Source organism: Dendronephthya gigantea, unplaced genomic scaffold, assembly GCF_004324835.1.
Source record: "Dendronephthya gigantea isolate DGI-Jeju-01 unplaced genomic scaffold, DenGig_1.0 000050F, whole genome shotgun sequence".
Lineage (NCBI taxonomy): Eukaryota > Metazoa > Cnidaria > Anthozoa > Malacalcyonacea > Nephtheidae > Dendronephthya > Dendronephthya gigantea.
The window spans coordinates 795,961-808,970 of record NW_021163060.1 but is presented as its reverse complement, the minus strand read 5'-3'; the positions used below and the strand labels follow the sequence as shown (position 1 = coordinate 808,970).

Here is a 13,010-nt window from a genome sequence, read left to right as displayed (position 1 = left end):
ACGGAATGATATGCATAGTTACATTTTATATATGATATATAATAAAGCATTAATATATGTATGTACATGATTATATTATAATAAAATTATTATATAGATTATATATGTTTACGTTACGAATGCTAACAGGTCGTGGTGTAATCGTTTCATGGTCGCTACCACGTGGATGATGTAAAAAAGGCTAAATTTATCAGTTATGGAGTGTACTGTAATCACTCCAGTAATCTTCATGAAATGACTTGGCAAACTTGTTTACAAATCAATCAGACTGCTAATTTTTAATATTTTATTTACAATGCTAAATAATGTACCTTTATATCTCATGTAGTCTGAGTTTATGTATTTTTATTAGGTTACTGAAAATGTAAACAAATTTGCTGATTAGTTTAAACCAAAATCCCTCCTTGTTGCAGAAAACGTTATCTCGTGAGATGGATTTAAAGATTCAATGATCGCCTCAATTCCCCTAATCTACCCTCAATAACCCTCTAATGTTCACATCAGTCCCTCATATACCAAGAAGGTACCGAAGGATGACGGCATACTACTTTGTTTTTCAATTTAGGGATTTTCCATCGAAGTAGGCGTAGATTTTCCATCGAAGTAGGCGTAGGCTACGCTAATTGCATGCACAAGACGTGGCAGTCATGTCCGGGTGTTGTTTTAAAACGATATTCTTGTCGTTGTCAAAAAACAGCAGATTTTCAGATTTCATACGACCTGGGACACAGCACGGCTCTGGGGTCGAAGAATCATATAAATGATACAAGCTTTGCACTATCGCATGGCTTGTGTGGGGAACAGCATCGAAAGGGTGGACGCACAAACCTTGACAGAAAGACATCTCATATCCCTTTGGTGCGATTATCGACCCGTCTAAACCGATTTCTTTGAATGAAACATAAAATTTCTTCAGTTTGCAGTTGTTCGTTGAGTCCTCGCGTTTCTCACGCGTGTCGCGACGATCACGCGAGTGCGCCAGGAGCTCCGATGAGAACGTGGGAAAAACACGTGTGGTCGCAACGAAAGCAATGATGTACGGCCGCTTCGCCAAATTCCCGCGCGTACCCACAATCCCAAAAGCGCTTGGGCTCAACTCCTCGTGGATGTGATGAACAACTACCTTGAGCCCGTAGTTGGTCTGCGGAAACACAGCCCACATTCTGATAGCGTCGGTTATGTTGAAGGTCTGCCAACCCGTTTTCCACGCGTGTACCTCGCGCTTATCGAGAAGTTTCGCCGGTTTTTCCTCCGCCGTAATAAGGTAAACAGCAACAGAACACAATTCGTGGGTCATATTTCGATTCCTCGGGCCTCTTTTGAAAAGCTTCAGTTCCCCGCCTTTTACAATATCTTCTTGAGAGTTGAAATTTGTCTTAAACTTTATTTTGAACTCTTTGTGAATACGATTCCAGCTTTTGTCGTGGTCTACAGAGGATAATGCTCAATGGTTAGCTCAAGGATTTTCATAAAAATATTAAAATAAATAGTCAGTATTGTTCTTGAACATATAACATATTATCAACTAGTTTTTATATCAGCCTATATGCCTTAACAATTTAGCCTTTTTGTCAAATAAATCATCCATCCATAAGCAATCTATCGATCTATTATTGATATGGACTGTTTGTTTATCATTTTATGATGACTTCTGGTTTAACTTAGGTTAATCCGATTTTATTAAACTGAGTCTGAGATTTTCTTATCAGCGTTGAAAGCTTTTTTTGACAGATTCGGTCCTCATTTTACGCTTTTTCATTATAGTTGAGGATGTCAACATTGTCTGAGTGCAAAAAAAATTTGGAAATAATTCGAGATAACGTCATAACATAAACATGAATTCTACCCTCGGGGCGTTCCTTATGTTATATGTTTGGTGCTTTCAAAAATTTGACATCTTTTTGTGATCAAATAACTTTGTAAAATTTGATTTGATTGAACTAAAAATCTCACGTACATGATAAGTGAAATCATTGCTGAATTATATGTACATATTTTGTGTTTACATCAAAAGCCCTGTTTAGTTAAATTTCGTTTATTTCTTTATTTTCTCGCTTTATTTTTTTCGATTGCAAATCCTACTATATTTCAATCCTATATCAAATGAATATATTTTATTTTGTCTGGCTCGACAATTGTCGTTGTTTTTTTGTAATAATCATGTAGATTTCACAAAAGGCCAAGGGCATGTAAACATCTTTATAAAACTGTATTAATTAACAGGCATGCAGTTCAATTTGAAATGAATATTGAAAGAAAGTCTATAATATAAACTTTTGTGTATAAAAACAGGCAATATTCCATTGTTTCAGAAAATTTTCTATTGAGTATATTGCTGGTCCCACAATCTGTGGTTTGACAAAGTCGTTTATGGATGATATTTGGACAATATTGGAAAGGAAATGCCCTATTTCCGAACATACAATAGTTATTGGTTTAAGGGCTCGGCTAAATCGACTCCGCATTCAAATATAACAAGCATGCATGATTGTCAAGATGAGATATGTCGGTCTTTGAAAACATGTTGATATGAGAGGCGGTCATATTCACCACTACTTAGCCAATGACGTCAAGAGGTAGAAATGAAAGTTACACAGATATAATATAAACAAAGACTTGCAAGATAGATGCATAGTTAGTTACAGCTGTAAAGAATTCTTACATCCAAATAAGCCACTATATATTGTCATTCACATTTCACAACAAATACTTCCATATTTGTTTGATGATTCTACATCAAACAAACTCGATTCCTTTGTGTTTTTAGTATGAGGAACTATCGGAAAACAATAAAAGTTCCTGCATGGAGAAAAGCTCTTCTTTATAATAATGCTTTTTACAATGCAAGTCCTGCCCTTCAATGACCGCATTTAACGTACGAAATTCGAAAGAATCACAGGCTATTAGTTGCGGCGCCATATTGGATGATAAGTTATACATAGATATTGATATTCGACCTTTTTTCCCCTTAAACATTATAGTTTGCTGCGGTCAAGATGCCTTTTCCAATTACTTTTAATGCATTTATCAGGCAAACGTAGTTTCAACTATATCTAATAACAGATAACTCAGTATTTTGACTTAGTATAAAGCTTCATTTTCTCGCAGTATATTATCATGCACGTCATCACCTTGCAGTCGTCTTCCGCGTCCATTTTCGCGCCAAATTCTCAACGTGCCGACAATATAAAAAAATACGCTTTTGACGATATTAGCCTGGTCCAGCTTCCTGATCACCTAATTCCTGTTTAAGTATCTTATCAGACTATAATACAGAGTCATATTGTTTTTCAGAAAGAAACTATAGCTGGTTAAACAAGGAAAATTCAATGAGACGTCAGCAGTTCTGAAATCAGTCTGAAATGCATGGCCACGTACTTATTATTTAAAACAATCTGCATGCATGCATATATTCTAACAACCTTGTGACAAAGCATAAGAAAACATCTGATTTCGAAACTATTTTGGCGCTCAAGTCAAAAATGCCGGACAATTTGCCAAGACTATTTAGTCTTTGATCGTATTAGATCATATTTTAAGTGGCAAAGTGGAAAATTTTAATGGTTAACCAAAGATTCTTCTTTTTTCTACAAAGCGACACTTTTATAGAAATGTTATGCATGTTGATGACCTTCAAAAACAATTCTTGAATACCAGGTCAGTTACGCAACCGTGTGAGGATAAAAAGCAAACCATGCATATATTCTATATAGCTACTATATATAAACTATATATTTACTTTGAGACTCATTCGTGTATATAATATTCGACCTTACATGATGTATGAATTTGTGTGGGTGCTTTGTAATTCGAACAAAAAACCCCTAGTAATTGTTAACCCATAATATTCATTTTTTTATATTACTGCAATTGTAAAGCCAAATTATTTAACATATTATGTAGACAACTGAACCGATAATTGAAGCCGGAATTTCCTATAGAAAAGTGTTTGAATAACAACTATAATGATTTAATGTGTCTGATAATATCGTAGTATTATATATAATATATGCAAAAATGCGAAAACTTAAGTTTTATATATCATTCTTCCTCAATTATATAAAATCTTCATAGGAATCGTGTTTGAGACAGTTGGATTTTTAAACGAGATAAACAAATTGAAGTGCGTTGAAATTATGTTTGTTTGAACGTCTGTTTCAAAAATAATTCATGCAATTATGTAGCTACAATTAAAATAGGTATATATGGTTCATTCTGATGTTCACATAGACAAAATAAACAAAGCAGACGTGATTGTTTTTTTTTTGAGAAACCACAAAATTCCCATGCAGACAGAACGAGTTCAGTTCATCTGCTCTTCGACACGAGCTCTTTGCAGTTTCAAAGTTTCAAATACAGGAATATAAACTGCATGTCTTACTGCACGAAATTTCTCATATTTACGATACAGTATCTCCAAAACTCTTCTGATCGTTGGCATTTTAACAATTTGCTGGCTGACGACAATGCTGTTCTAACATGTTTTGTTTGTGCAGGTGAAGGAACATCACAGTTTAAAAAGTGAAGAGTACTACTTTAGCTCTAGACATAATCTCAAAAAACATTTCAGCAGTTCAAGAGACATCTATAACTTAACTGAAAGCACTTAAAAAAATTCCTCGAGATGAGTAATCTGTATTGATTTATACTAATATTTACTGACAACGAAACCCGTAAATGGCTATGTAAACTTGATATGTATATGGTGGCATGGAATCGATTGAAAATCAGGTAATTTTCGCATAATCAAGATTCGAGTGGATTACAATTAATAAAAACTGAAAATAAATCCAATAAAAATAACAAGACTGTCAAGAGATAAAAGTTGAAGTTTCTTACCATATTTGAAGAAGCTAATTACGGTGTCCACTTTAGTTTCGTCTAAATATTTCCTCTCAATTTCGTAATGGTCAACGTTCCCGTAGCTGCTGTTCTTGGTAGAGGCGGCCGCAGGAGCAGAATTCACAGGATGGCTGAATCGGTCGCTATTGACTTCCCTGAACAGGCCCATCATGAACTTAGGAGCAGAATATCTTCTCAACAGAAACTCACTTTGGCTTGCAACATTACGAGGAACACGTTTTAGTCCAAGGGATTTCATCAGAGCGCTTCTGCTCGCTCGCAAATCGCTGTTCTCATTCCAAGCGCTTTGCGAAACACATACGTGGATTAAAAATACGAACACAAACGTTATGTCAATAATAGATACCATTGTCGTATGACTGGTATCATACGTTGCATGTATATAACTACCGCGCTATGAGGTGTGAATATCCGTATTGCTTTGTGGCCGGCCTTTGTGCTCTATATGAATTGTTATCACCCGTTGTATGTCAAAACTCACGAAGTGTATTGTACTAGATATTGTGTCCACTCGATGACTTTTAGTCTCAACACTTGATATAATGTTTTTATTTGACGGCTGCCAAATATACGTAAGTTTTAAGAGTGGAATGCATTTATCGTTCCGGTGGAAGCCCCTCCCATACTTGAGGAAAACGAGTGGGTGGCTGCTGCGACGTCTTCATGTGAATATTCTGGTGAAGCCGGGAAAAGTTATATACGGTGGAGTCAACAAAGTCCACAATCATGAAAAATGGGAATATATATTATAAGCATGTTTCTAAACAGAAATAGTCAACTGAATTCTCCTGAATTTCGACCTCTTAAGTAACAAGTATCACCGATTAATGCTGTTCCTTTTGTAGTGAAAATAAAAGACGTGAATTGTACTATGTAGTCGACTGAGGAAGTGGGATAAAGTTCAATCTAAATATACTGCATATATGAAACAATTCATGGTTTGAACTGTGAAAGACGTCTTGATAAATCCTAGGATATATTGTGTTAGATCGAAACAAAGGCTGTGCAATTACGCAACAGCCAAGAATGGTCTAAGACTATATAGAGCAAGGAAGAGATTGACTTTTTATTAATGACTTTTCGATTTTAATTTGGCTAGAACGTTGAGCACTGAAACTAATCAAATGTTAATTTCTATATATCAAGTTATTTTCAACTTTCTTTTCAAATTCAGCCTATATAGGGCTATATAAAAAATCTATTTTAGAACCTGTTACGCACGACTTTTGGCAGATTTTTTACCGATTATGATATGCACGAATGCATGCATGTAATTTAGGTCAACGATATGAATAGTTGGCAAAATATACTTGGCAAAACGTGTGCCAATGTACTTATATACCTAACAATACCCAGGATTCTAGAACAAGAAAAACTCATTGAAATGATTAAATATCTGAAGATATCCGTGTTACGAGAAGTGATTTCTATTTCTTCAAGTTGCCCATGCATATAATGCCTGCATGCACCTCAGCACGTTCACACAATCATACCGGTGGCGTTGAGGGAATAAATGTAGCAAATATTACACGACCATTACTGAGTATTTGATTGGGTAGTAGTGCTATCCGATGAAGGCCAAGGGCAAATCAATTAAACTAATATATGTACGTTCAACGTTAATATTGCTTATAGCCACTTAAAAACTTGAAGTTAACATAGATATTGTAAAACGCGGTATTGAAAGATGGTATCACTTCACCATGCAAACTACCCAATGAAATTATCCATCGCAAAATTGATTGAAATACCGCTCGTGGTTAACACTCGTGCGGCGTGCTCTGAACTCTCCAACTTCGAGTGTGGTTCTCAAGCAGTGCTTTGAGTTAACTGTACAGTGTTAATTAGATGATATACATGCAATGCTGGCTTATTTGCAAGCATCTGCATATAGGAGAGGTATATATTTTCTAGTGCATCCATTCGAGAGAGTTAACCAGAAACAGTGTCTTTGTGAATATCGGTTTTCATCTAAGAGGGGCTATGATGGTCGTGCTCTTCAGCAGTCAAGACCGACACTGAAGGAAGGCAATAAACTAGCACTGAGCACCCTATTGGTTTCATCGTATAGGTTTGCGACACGCATGCACTTTTTCCTCGTTGACACGTTTCAAACATGCATATGCTCAAATATATATATATATAGAAAGGGTTCAAGCAATGTCAAGGGGACAGAAATGCCTCGCAGAAAACATAAATATATATTGCATTACTTGGGTTGATACGTAAGTAAGTCATAAAAAAAAGACAAATGATTGATTCACATGACTCGGGGACGCCGCGAAACGTTGAGATAACTCATCTGTATGCTAGATTAGGTTACGGTGTTTTCAATTATTTATATCATGGAACAATATTTTGAAATTTGAAATCGACCCTCCACTGAGACAATACAATTCTCATGAATGAATGCTTGAATTAGTATACAATTATATAATCATGAAGCAAGTACCGTACATAATCTTGCAATTTGCCAATGTGATTCTTGCCTTGGCCGATGCTGTGATTTATAAAATCGATGTTTACGAAAAATTTATCTGCATGCATGAATTCTGTCCAGTTAAACACGGCGAAGTATTTTGACTGAGAGAAACAAATTTAATTAAATGGCTAGGACGTATTTCATGTAACCGCAAACTGACGTATGTATATAATTAATAGGTCAAAAAACGTTATTCAAACCGAATAATTTCCTATTGCATGAAGGTCATGATGCATCAGGCGAGCATTGCCCAGTCGTTCTTCCATCGCACTTGATTTGGATTTCCTTATTCTAGAAACGGAAAAGCAGATTACAGAGGACTGAAAGGCTTTATATGTTTACAATTGCATCGGAAAGTCTAGAACTAGCTTAGTCAAAACCTTGTTTCATTCAGAAATTTAGTGGGCGTCTGTTCGTGAAGACGCTACCGAAATCTGCGTGCTGGGTGGTAATTGTAATATAAATGAATTACAATCAGTGTATACCAGTAATAATCTTATATTTTGTTAACTGATCAAGTAAGTAAGTCAGGAAATGTCTGAGTCTGTTTATATATTATATAATTAAGTTTTCACAAGATCAAAAAGAATTGTAAACCAGTGAATTTTGATATTTCTGGACAAAGATAATCGTGAAAGTTAATCTTTGTGTGGTGATTACCGCTTTCATTTATTAAAACCAGAGTAGCGATAATTGCGATGGATTATATACCTGGTTGCCGTGAACTCATCAACTTCAAAGAATATTTTGTAAATAGCGTAAATACTATACATCTATGAACTTCCATTTCAGCTCGTCCCCACCCCCCCTCCTTTTGCGCAATGTAACTGGCTAAGAAAAATATCAGAAATCGTTCGTTCGGGACAATATTATACAATGAGGTAAAAAAAGTAATTACAGTGTCAGTGTCTGGTCAGGGTAGAGCATCAGAAATCGACGAATCACGAACAATTTTGAAAAAGCAAGTTATAGTTGTTTAATGCGACTATATTCGTTCGTTTTATGCGAACCAGTTTTTTCACTCTCTTCAGTAGTCACGTCGAAATAATAACTATAAGCTACGAAAATCAACGTTTGAATCAATACGGGCCAGAAACGAGAAACTTTAGTAAAATACTATTACCTGCGTCGATATAATCACAAGACCTTGGGATTGAGTTGGGACACGATGCAAACATAACTCATAAAATACATAATTACTCCGGCAAGCAGTGGCGTCGCCAGGTTGCTCAGACTGGGGGGGACGAGGCACCAAAGCGCAAGACCTCTAGGGGGGCTCGGGGGCATTCACCCCCGAGAAAATTTTTATTTCTAGGGTCTCTAAAACGCTATTTCCCGCATTTTCAGCCAAGTTTTATGACAATCCGAAAGCCACAGATCGGAGATTTTTGTTATAAACAAACAGTTTTTACAAGGGGAACTTTTTGTTGTTAGCTAATCAGCCTAATCTAAATGTGTCAACAAGAGCATCCAACTCAATTTTATCAGCAATGTCTCTTTCTATATGCTGACTATGTTATTCTAATGCTATTCTCTACGTGATCAAAAGTAATGTTAATTCGAAAATTTCTTTATTATTTCACTCTGCTGTTGGAAATTAGAATCATTGTACCCCCCCCCCTTTTCTCTTCAGATTTAGAAAAATCCCAAAAGTGGTCTTTAGAATAAATGGGGGGGACGAGTCCCCCCCAGTTCCCCCCCTAGCGACGCCACTGCCGGCAAGACCGGCATATTCGATAATGTATTAGTTCCGGAAATGGATTAATTATGTATCCTGTTGTCTGCTGTGTATACGTGATATTTTCAAATCAGGTGTGGTCTGTTTGAAGTGAGAGTTTGATGTTGACGGTACATTTTTTTATACCGAACAATCCCGGCATAGCGTTGACATTCCCGTGATTTTTTATATAAAAGAAGCTTAAAAACGTATCTAATGTATATTTTTCAGTGACGTCCTGATGAAAAAAAATAGATACTTAAAACGTTTAAATATAGATCGCTATAAAAGTGTCCTACGTGCTATGACGTATTGTTTACAGACAAAGCACGATCCTGATTGGTCAATTGGGACACTGACCAATCTGAAGCATGCTTTGACCACACCTTAGGTAAAATCGATAACTATGATATAAAGATTCATAGCTATTTTAAAATATTATCTATGTAAAGACCTAAGAAGCCGGTTATTTCGAGAAAGAGAGATGCGCGTAATACTCTAAAACAAAGACCACCTCTTCCAATAAGACCTCGTGAAAAAAGGGTTGGACTGTGCCTATACATAACCATAGCAGCCATATACACCTTATTGATTGAAAGAGGCAATGAAATAGTGACTGTCTTTACAAATTAGAACGACCTTTTAGTCAACAAGACGCCGTTCTGGCGTTAACTCCGGCGCACGTGCCAGTCTTCAATATAGAGCTTCTGAACATAAACAATACAGTTCGCGTATTGTTTCGCATACATATTCGCATTTAGATGCCTTGCGAACCTAAATGTTCGATCGCAAAATTCAGAAGCACATCGCAGTATAGAAGTTCAATTGTTCAAAAATGTAAATAAACCGCATGATACATTCGCTTCGTCTTACACTTTGCCTTTGGAATTCGCGCTTATATATAGTTGTATTAAATCTTCGATCCTGTGCAAACTACGCGACGTGTCAACGCGCCCATACACGACCACATCATCTTGTTAAACGGCGAAATAGCAGCGATATTATTAAAATAGGACCGAGTCTACATGTATTAAATATATTCTTACCCCAATTCAATCTAAACTTAATCGAACAGCATAAAAAGAACGGTTTATTTGTTCCTCTTGGAGGAATTGCCATATCATGCGAGCGAAATCGAATCGCGCATTGGAAAATTAGCCAAAGCTGTGCACCACAACTCTTGGGAGATAAGACTGGGACGTAGATAAATACGATCACATACACTATTCAAATACTAGTATATTTCGCGCCATTACAGACTTGCGACGACGAAAAATAATAAAAAAAAAAATAAAAAAAAAAAAAACAAAAACAAAACAAAACCGGGGCGAATTTTCAACTCCGTCGCTGACGCCGGAGTAATTAGAACCAATGATTAGAACATACAATGCGACAAATTTTGATAAAGAACATGTTTTTAAAATTCCCCCGCGTGGAGCCAACGAACACCGGCCTTTAAGTTTTGATAAAATTTCTTTTGCATCGTAAACAAGTTAATTTTGATATTTCTGGACATAGAATATTTTGTAAATAGCGTAAATGCTATATATCTTTGTCTTTGAACTTCCATTTCAGCACCCCCCCGTGAAAACTAGTGGGTGAATTAAGGTTTTTATGTACATATCTTGTTGTCAAAGGACCGAGCACAAACGTTGGCACAAGCGGTGTTAAGAGAGCTAAAATGAAATTACTGTTTGAATATTCAACTATATATATATTGGCATATTGCAACTATAACCTACGAAAATCAACGTTTGAATTAATATGGGGCAGAATTAACGACTGAGAAACTTTACTCAAATACTACCGGTACCGGCGTCCCGGTATGTAATCATAAACACAACTGACTAAAGACGCATATTCTTCCTCTGTTACAGAACTTATGAATTATAAATACGTAATTATATTTCGTCATTGGTTACGTCATGATGGAATCACGTGAGATGGGCGCGCCATTTCTAACGTCAGTGCAAAAACCGTTTCTGACGATCCGCATATTTTTTGCACTTCACTTTGGCTTCGACTAAAATAATCGATTTCTTAGCGGACCCTTCCAAGAAAACCGTACTTCGTAAGTATCACTTTCTGGCCGATTCGATGCCGGTAAAAATTTAGATTCCGGAAATGTATTATTTTTGTATTCGACATTTCGACTCATTTCATGCTATTTTTATATCAAGTGTATAGTCTGCTTGAATTGAGAGTTCGATATTGACCTTTTTCGTACGTTTATCCGCCCAAAACTGACGTTGCAGTCCACATTTCCAATTGCTGGGATGTGACCATGCATATCAACGTTTTATTATTTTAGTCCTGTCTCATTCCACGTGATCTAAATTTTGGTCTCGGAAATCAGTTTCACTGATCTAATTTTCAAGAAAGCGGCTACCACTACTTAATGATAATGCATCAAATGTGGTATAACAACTGCCTAAAATAGACAAAAAACTTCTTGACGTTTCGACCTGAGGGCCTTCGTCAGGAGAGTTCAGGAGAGTTACAGTTCTCATACTAACTCTCCTGACGAAGACCCTCAGGTCGAAATGTCGAGAAGTGTTTTGTCTATTTTAGGCAGTTGTTATACTACATTTGATGCTAGCTGTTTGAACACGCTGCGACGCTGCTTCCTGGTAATATGTATATTCCTACATTTCCATAATTTTTTATATAAAAAAAAGCCTAAAAACGTATTTGATGTTATTGACGTCCAAATGAAAAAAAATGATAAAATTACGCACTATTAAAGTGTCGTGCTATGACGTATGGTTTACAGACAAAGCACGATCCTGATTGGTCATTTGGGACGCTGGCCAACCTGAAGCATGCATTGACCACAAACCACATACGTAAAATCGCCGGATGACTTTTGTATAAAGATTTATAGCTACAATATATACTATATACAATCTATAGCTATATATAAAGATCTATAGTTATTTCCAGAAAGAGCAATACGTGATATGAAACAAAGACAACTTCTTCGGCCACAAAAAAACTTCTGGACAAAGACCTCCTGAACACAAACGCGTGCACTGTGCCTATATATAACCACAGCAGCCAGATACAGCTCACATTGAAACCAGCAGAGGTAGTACTGTCTTTACTTCACCTTAAATGCTTTTTGTTCGCTTTACTTCTTTGAAGAAATATTCGCTCAAGTAAATTTCATTCTGCTATACAAGTTGTGCTGTCTCTAATCGACTTAATTCACGATTAAAAATCTCTGAAATTTCGACATGTTTCGAGGAAAAACGTGTGTGATTTTGACTGGTGCCAGCAAAGGTTTTGGTCGTGCTGTGGCATGCTCATTTGCTAAAGAATTTTCAGAAAGCGAGTTTGGAAAAGATTCTTTGCTGGTGTTGGTCGCACGCTCGAAGGAAGGTCTCGACGAAACAAGACGTGCAGTTGAGAAAATATACGGCGATTTAAATGGTTAGTTGATTGTAAACAAGTACAATGTACTGAGAAAAATACTAGTCTAATGTGCTGACAATACGTATAGATAGACATTGTCGAATGTATCCAATAATTGGGGCAATATAACTATACTGAATTATATCACAAATTTTTCAAGGTATGTTTTCCCATATTAAATTGTTTCTCTAATTCGATCAAATATTTTTCTTGTTCAGTCCATGCTATTGCTGGTGACTTGGCAGACTTGAACCACTTGGATGAATTAGCGACATTAATATTTAGAAACGTAGGTAGACTCGGTTTCAAGTTTAGAATTATTATAGTATGAACTATGACGTCAATGCACTAGTACTAATTTATATTTTCATTAAACAGGTTGATTCAAAGCAGTTCACTTCTGCTGTTCTTGTAAACAATGCCGCAAGCCTTGGTGACAAGATTAAATGCATAACCAACCATACTGATGTTAATCTGATGAAGAAATATATGGATTTAAACATTACTTCATGTTTTTATCTTACGTATGTCGTG

General features: G+C 36.2%; 1 protein-coding gene across 1 annotated transcript; it reads right to left on the bottom strand.

The window, feature by feature from the left end:
• Nucleotides 1-58: 58 nt before the first annotated feature.
• LOC114528422 (bone morphogenetic protein 7-like) lies at nucleotides 59-5,434 on the bottom strand. Its single transcript, XM_028550043.1, has 2 exons — nucleotides 4,840-5,434; nucleotides 59-1,428 (listed from the first exon to the last, which is right to left on the bottom strand). The coding sequence occupies exons 1-2, from the start codon at nucleotides 5,210-5,212 to the stop codon at nucleotides 620-622; spliced, it is 1,182 nt and encodes a 393-aa protein (XP_028405844.1). The 5' UTR covers nucleotides 5,213-5,434; the 3' UTR covers nucleotides 59-619.
• Between the last annotated feature and the right edge of the window lie 7,576 nt (nucleotides 5,435-13,010).